Genomic DNA, 7,329 nt, shown 5'->3' on the forward strand with positions numbered 1-7,329 from the left:
TTCTCAGATGAAAACATCCCAATACTCTGTTTGAGATCATTAGATCATCACCATTCAAAGGTGTGAGGTATCTCAGAGAATTCAGATTAGATACAGGAGAGGAAACAAGGAAAACTGTATACTAGTGATTTTACCATAGTTTGCTCTTACATCAAAGCAAGAAGAAGCTAAACACAATCCCTTCTTCTCACTAGAAATACATAGAAAATGAAAAGGTAAGCAAATGAGGGAAACTTATAGCACAGAAATTCCTTCCCCCATCTAGCAAAGTTCTTAACTAGTTAGGCCTTTCTTTCCCTTCTTGGTTCGGGTTTTTCTTGTTCAATAGCAGCAGCCCCTTTAATCTGGTTCTCATACTGTGTAATGCTGTTGGATTGTGTCAATGTCCAGACCCTTCAGCTTGACCACTGACTCAACATGGCCCTTGAGTGTATGCAGCTCCCGGAGCCTTGCAACATCAGTGATGATTGTATCAGTTTGCAGGTCTAGTTATTTTGCAGAACTTTTAGTATTTGAAAAGGGAAGCCTAGGAGAATAATGGTGGCCTACCTTGCAACCTCAGCGCGCCTCTTGGCCTGCTCAGCTATTTCAGATAGTTCTCTGTAGCTGTTCTTGTCACTGAAGAGATTAGAGGTTTCTGGTGGTTGAAGGCCATGGAGAGTCCTCTGAGCAAGAGCCCATTGAGCTTCTCTTTCCTCTTTTCCATAATCTTTCTTTGTTGTGAATGCAGTCTGTTTCGTGAAAAAAGTATGAGGCAAGAGCTCAAACATCAGAAAGATACATGAGGGAAATAGCAACCATGAACTATACCTTGTTCTCAAGCAAATTGAGCCAAGCCTTGCCACTTAGGACGTAGCGAATGAAGAACTTTATGAAGTCAAGCGGGACATAGAAGACAACGCTGTAAATCCAGACAACACCGGCCCATCCCCAGCCCATTCCTTTGATCCTTGCAAAGCCCCAGTTTGCATACACAGCAATCAGAGTTGCCACCTGATGAACAAGGCATCAAACGTGTTCAGCAACTGATTTTTCAAGTTCTATGTAAAGCATAGGCCTATACTTGAAACAATGAACATAATTTTGTTTCCAGAATGATTCTTACTAGTTGTGCAATTATGAAAGCGGTGACTAACAGCAGTCCTGGGCGCTCAACGAAAGACCAGCTGCGAGAACGGGTGACGAAAATCAGTGCCTGACTGACAACACTCACTTGAAGGTATAAAGCAGCCATCATTTCATGAGGACTGTCTCTGATAGATTTCACGCCAAACTTGTCCTGCATTATAAAAAATGAACTGATCAAAACTATAATACAGAAGAACCCTTTAAAGGAATTAGGTTGAATAGAAGGTAAGCAAACTCCATACCGGGAAAAAGTCAGTATCCTTCACCACCCAGAAGAATATAACAGTCATCAGAGCCAAGTATCCTCCAAGCACAACCCCAGTAGCAAAAATCTCTCTCAGTTTCCAGCTATCAGGCAATGGAGATGGCTTCACACGATCTTTTGAGATGGTCATGATTGTTCCTATAGATAGATTAAAACTCGATTTCAATCCTCAATCATCAAATCCATGTCAAGCTGTAAGGTATAAGCTTGAAAGGTTTAAGCCTAGAAACTTCACCATCGTTTAGAATGGCAATGATCAAAACCATGAAGGGGGAGAAGTCGAATTTCCATATCAGAGCAATGAACAGGAACCCGAACTAGGAGCAAAGAAAGCATATCAATCAATTAACACAACCATAAAACAATTAGTACGGTCTAAAAGCACCAGCATCTACTTACCACAATACGAATTGTGATGGAGACTGCATAAATCTGCAAGGAAATAAACATTAGTAAGGCATTAACTAACTACACATCAAGCTAGAAAGTTTGAGTGTGGTCGAAAGAAATCAAGTAACTAACAGTGTAATTCTTCATCCTCTGGAAGATGGCTCTGCTGGTCAGCACTGCACTGATGATGACACTAAGCCCAGGCTCTGTGAGCACAATATCAGATGCACCTCTTGCAGCATCAGTAGCATCAGCAACAGCAATTCCAATATCTGCCTTCTTCAGAGCAGGGGCATCATTGACACCATCTCCAGTCATTCCACAGATGTGCTTCCTCTCTTGCAACTTCTTCACAATTTCATACTTGTGTTCTATACACAGAAACAAGAGTTAGACAATACGACTTCTAGAGGGTTCAGGAAAAATGCTTGTCTGATATACCTGGAAATACACCGGCAAATCCATCAGCCTTCTCAATCAACTCTTCCACTGGGAGTGCGGCTATGGAGGCATCCTTGTCCTGACCAAGCAAAGAAGCAGAAGGGTACATGTTTGTTCCCATTCCAAGCCTGCGGCCCGTCTCCTTGGCAATGGCAAGTTGGTCACCTAGACATTGGAATGGAGTTCAGGTAGGTGACAAGCAAGAAAATGATGAATGCTTTGCAAGTGACTGAATAAATGAGTTGAATTACCAGTAATCATCTTGACATTGACTCCAAGATTGAGGGCTCTGCGGATGGTTTCTGCACTGTCATGCCTTGGAGGATCAAACAGGGGCAACAGACCAACAAACTGCCATGGACTGCCCAGACTTTCTTTACTTTTCTCTGGAACTTCCTGCAAACATTGCACAAAAGTAATGACTATTAAGGAAGAGGAAGTGGCAAGATAGCCAAAATGCATCAAATAGTACTACAAACCTGTCTTCCAACAGCCAAGGAGCGAAGCCCGCGTTCAGCAAACTTGTCAATGATCGAATGGGCCTTTTTCTTGACGTCTTCCTTGCATTTGCAGAGTTCTAAGATCTGTTCCAGAAATGAGTTAACCGAAACAAGTGAGTGACTAGACCTCTTGTGGAAGTTTCATTCAATGCCCTGGCAAGTTACAATTGAAGCGACAACTTTACCTGTTCAGGAGCACCTTTGCTTGCTCGGTGCCACTTGCCATCAGCATCAATGTAGGTCAAAGCAGTCCTCTTGTCCACTGGATTGAAAGGAAGAAAGTGCACTTCTCTGATACCAGCTCGGGCCTGAAAAACTCCATCATAAGAAATTCATTCTTTGCAATCAGTATTGGTGAAAGAAGAGCAATGGCATACCTCTTTCGGGTCAGCAAGCATCCCAACAATGGCAGCATCAATGGCATCTTGATTTTCAGTCCTGGAAGCTCTTGCAGCAAGCAGGAGCACATGTTCCTTATCAACACCCTTTGCAAAAACCTCAACCAAGTTTCTGTCCACGCTCAGCTTGTTAAGAGTAAGGGTCCCAGTCTTGTCACTGCAGAGAACATCCATACCAGCCATCTCTTCAATAGCAGTCATTCTCTTGGTGATGGCACCCTGCTGAGACAGTCTGTGTGATCCAATAGCCATTGTCACTGACAAAACAGTGGGCATGGCAATAGGAATGCCTCCAATCAATAGAACCAACAGATTGTCAATTCCATCCCTGTACTTCCTGTGCTGAATCGGGTACATGACAATAATTTCAACCAGCATTCCAACCGCAATGGAGCATATACAGAAGTTACCAATAGCAGTAAGCACTTTCTGGAAGTGCCCAACTTGGTTGGTGCTGTCCACAAGATGTGCAGCCTTTCCAAAGAAGGTATGGACACCAGTAGCAATGACCACAGCTTCAATCTCACCTTGCTTGCAAGTAGAACCCGAGAAAACTTCATCAGAAGGATGCTTTGTCACTGGAAGGGACTCCCCTGTGAGTGCAGACTGATCAACCTTCAGAGGATCACCCTCAAGAAGACGAGCATCAGCAGGGATGATGTCACCCAACTTGATGCTAATAATGTCTCCAGGGACCAGAATTGCAGCATCCTGCTCGCTCCATCGCCCATCCCTAAGCACCTATTATCCCAAAAAAAAAAAAAAACCATAAGAAACTGCAGCTCCCTAGATTTAGCCTCTGTATGCATACAATCACATAGATTTTCTACCTTGGTTTTGGGAGCAAGACCAGCCATGAGGGCAGCAGCTGCATTGCCAGCATTGTTTTCTTCAATGAAACTGATAGTTGAGTTGATCACCAGCAGGCAGACGATACCAACAAAGTCCTGCCAATCCGGGGGCTGCCCATCTCCATTTGCGAGGACAATTGCCATTAGGGCTGCAGCTTCCATGACCCATGACAAGGGGTTCCACATAAACCCCAGAAACTTGAGAAATTTGCTTTCCTGTTCATTTCCCACCAAACACACACTCAGAAAACTCTGGTTATATGGAATCAAATTCAATGAAATGTGCATTGATCACAAAGGAAAAAACACCTTTTTCTCTTCTAGTTTGTTGGGTCCAAAGATCTGCACCCTGGCCTCTCCCTCCTGGGAGGTTAACCCTTCTTTGGTGCATTTCAGTTGCTCAAACACTTCCTCAATGGGAATTTTCTCCTGAAAACAAAAATTAAATTTTAACATACAACATTTTTCCATTAAAAAGTGATAGCAAAATGAACAATTTTAATGTTCTTTAAAACTAAACCAATTTGATTAACACTATATTCCCTTGAATCAACTTTAATTTCTATACATACAAAAAAAGAAATTGATAAGTAAGAGAAGTATTGTTATTATAAATAATAATAATTTATTATTATTATTATTATTATTATTTATTATTTTGTGTAAAATTAAAAATATTTTGTATGTAATAATAATAATAATAAATACTCATACAAATTACAACTTAATTGTTGTTTAAATTAGTGAATAAATCATTAAAAATAAAAATTATTAACAATTATTATAATATTTTTTGGGGATTGATGAATTAAAAAAAAGGTTTTTATCATATCATATCAAACTTTCAATTTATAATGAAGTTTGAGCTCTTGAATAAAAATACAAATAAATAAGATCATCATAAGTATAAAATAATGAATGGGATTAAAATTAAATGAATGAATGCAGTGAAAGTTGGTTATTGTTAGTTAGTGAAGCGGCACAAGGTTTTAGGAAAGGGCGCAGACAGAGGCGAGAAAAAATAGGGTGAGTTAGGGGCGGCCCAACCATATGGTAGCGTGACATCCATGTGCCACAGTAAAGTCATGTTTGGCATACCACTTTCCTATTCCCTATAAGCTCTCAGCAATAAATGATTCAAATCATTTTTAAAAAATAAAATGAATTACAGGTTATATATGTGCCACTTGCTATGGCCCATGTGGCCAATTTTGTTCACGGGCATCCTGAAGAGGGGGGATTTTTAGAGATTTTGTTATTAGCTTTGGTCACCACCCTGCATACTAGATTCTAAAGGAAATGACAAAAACTACAGGTTAAAACTCGTCATCATAATTAACTCACCTTTTGGGTGAGGGCTAAGGCCCGAAAAAAAATATTAAAAAAAATATAATTTATATGATTCGAATCGAAAAGGTATCATCAATCAAAATTCTTTAACTTGTTTTATTTCTAATATTAAAGATTTGAATTGAGAAAATATGATCAATCGTTATATCTCATAATATGATTCGAATCAAAATTTTCAAATATCACCATATATTTAAACTAAACACTTAAATGCCCTAAATTAAACTTTTTCAGAGTTTGTTGTTTGGGTAATTGGAGGATGTGAAACCCATATTGTCAAAGCAATGAATTAAATGAAAGCACACAAAGAAGGAAACAAATATTCTCAAAGGCGACCAAAGACACACTGAATTTCATGGTACCACAAATTGAGAAAGTACGGAAAATTTCCATTAAGGCAAAAATGAGAGACAAAAAGCTACCTTCCTAAAACACTCTCCTCTCCAAACAACACCTTCGCCTTTGGCTTTCCAAAGAAAATCTTTAGAAAGTTGAAATAATTTTCCAGTTTTCCATTAGAAACAAAATCAAAATCGGACAAAATGAGCAAGAAAAAATTGAAGTAACAGAAGCTAAACAGTCCACATGGAAGAAGAACACCAAAGCAGAGAAAACACTCTGTTCTTTTAAAACTGAAACAAATCAGATCCTTAGAAACATAATTTTCCCGAGAAAATATCAGCGAAAACGAAAGAGGAGTTACCAGATCAACAGTTTCATTCTTAATTTCTTCGAGACTGATGGATTTGTCGCCTCCCATATCTGGCAGCAGAGGGACGCAGTACAACAATGAAGGAGATGAAGAGATGAAAGAAGAACCAGAAAAGAATCAGAGAATAGTGGAGACACTCATTCAATGTATGAGTGTTGAGTCTCCCAAGAAAATCAAGGACGACAATGAGGAAGGCGTCTCTCCCTCTCCCTCAATGCCTTCATTTATACCGTTCCAATCCCGCCCTCCCCTGTGGGCTCCATATTCCGCCGGATGTTCTTCACTCCAGTTATAATCTCCACCCCTTCATCATTCATTTTAGGAAATCACTATTTCCACACCAACTTATCAATTTTCCTTTGAATACCATAAATTAATAACAAATTTTAAAAAAGTTAGTGTAGGTGTCATAATATTTATTAGACTGCGCCCATTAATGTTTTTAGGAAAAGTGTTATTCTTTTTAGTATTTTTAGAAAAATCGTAAAATAGTAAATATTTGTCTGATTCCTAAAATTTATCAAACATTTGACTTTTTTCAAAAATATTTTTTTAGATTAAAAGTGTTTTTTAAAATTAATACCCACTTTTAATCATAAATTTAACCATTAATGAGCTTTTGAAAATTTTATAATTTAATATTATATCGGCTTAATATTATTATATACTAAACTTTAAATTCGAATGAAGATAGCGGATTATTGCATAAAAGTTTTTATATACTAATGATTTTTTTATTTTAGAAAATGAAAAGAAAATAAAAAGGAAATTACTAAATTAGACGGTGAAAATTAATTATGTGAAAATTCAAGAAATAATGGGTACGGCACGTCAATGTGAAAGGAAATTTTAATTTGTGTTTGCTGTTACCTTCACGCCGTCCCAAACGTGTCGCGTCTTGGACCGTTGCAAAATAGAACGGCTTGCCATGGACGTCAAGTTTAACGCCTGAAGATGAGGTTTTGTTTTACAATTATATGATAAATGATAATGTTTATGTCACGTGACAATGAACTTTCCACGTATACTTAAAAAGACGAAATAATCCTTGTAATTATGAATTTAAACTTTTTCATATTTTTACTTAAAAAAATAATTTATTTTTGAGATAAATATCTTAATTATTTCAAATATTTATATTTGTGATTTAAAAGAAATTATTAGTTTTATTCAAAAAGGATAAAGATATTTTTATCATATGATAATAATATATATATATATATATATATATATATATATATATAGGGTTAGATTTTAAAATTTGAGTTTTGAATGATTTTTTTAATCATATAAC

At 37.6% G+C, this 7,329-nt stretch overlaps 1 protein-coding gene across 1 annotated transcript; it reads right to left on the reverse strand.

Annotated features, from left to right (window-relative positions):
* Positions 1 to 6,269, reverse strand: LOC117925312 (plasma membrane ATPase 4). Its single transcript, XM_034844302.1, has 16 exons — positions 6,027 to 6,269; positions 4,283 to 4,402; positions 3,953 to 4,189; positions 3,102 to 3,863; positions 2,910 to 3,032; positions 2,704 to 2,808; positions 2,476 to 2,620; positions 2,225 to 2,389; positions 1,916 to 2,154; positions 1,793 to 1,825; positions 1,629 to 1,710; positions 1,371 to 1,531; positions 1,106 to 1,279; positions 811 to 993; positions 550 to 731; positions 1 to 448 (listed from the first exon to the last, which is right to left on the reverse strand). The coding sequence occupies exons 1-16, from the start codon at positions 6,081 to 6,083 to the stop codon at positions 352 to 354; spliced, it is 2,865 nt and encodes a 954-aa protein (XP_034700193.1). The 5' UTR covers positions 6,084 to 6,269; the 3' UTR covers positions 1 to 351.
* Positions 6,270 to 7,329: the final 1,060 nt, after the last annotated feature.

This window comes from Vitis riparia, chromosome 11 (assembly GCF_004353265.1).
Source record: "Vitis riparia cultivar Riparia Gloire de Montpellier isolate 1030 chromosome 11, EGFV_Vit.rip_1.0, whole genome shotgun sequence".
In the NCBI taxonomy this organism is placed as follows: Eukaryota; Viridiplantae; Streptophyta; class Magnoliopsida; order Vitales; family Vitaceae; genus Vitis; species Vitis riparia.

Coding starts and splice junctions, on each gene's coding strand:
- LOC117925312 (XM_034844302.1), bottom strand. CDS start 6,083: ATGGGAGGCGACAAATCCATCAGTCTCGAAGAAATTAAGAATGAAACT. Junction 2,809..2,909: donor GCAAAGGTGCTCCTGAACAG/GTAAAGTTGTCG, acceptor TTTCTGGAACAG/ATCTTAGAACTCTGCAAATG. Junction 449..549: donor AGGCGCGCTGAGGTTGCAAG/GTAGGCCACCAT, acceptor TGATGTTGCAAG/GCTCCGGGAGCTGCATACAC.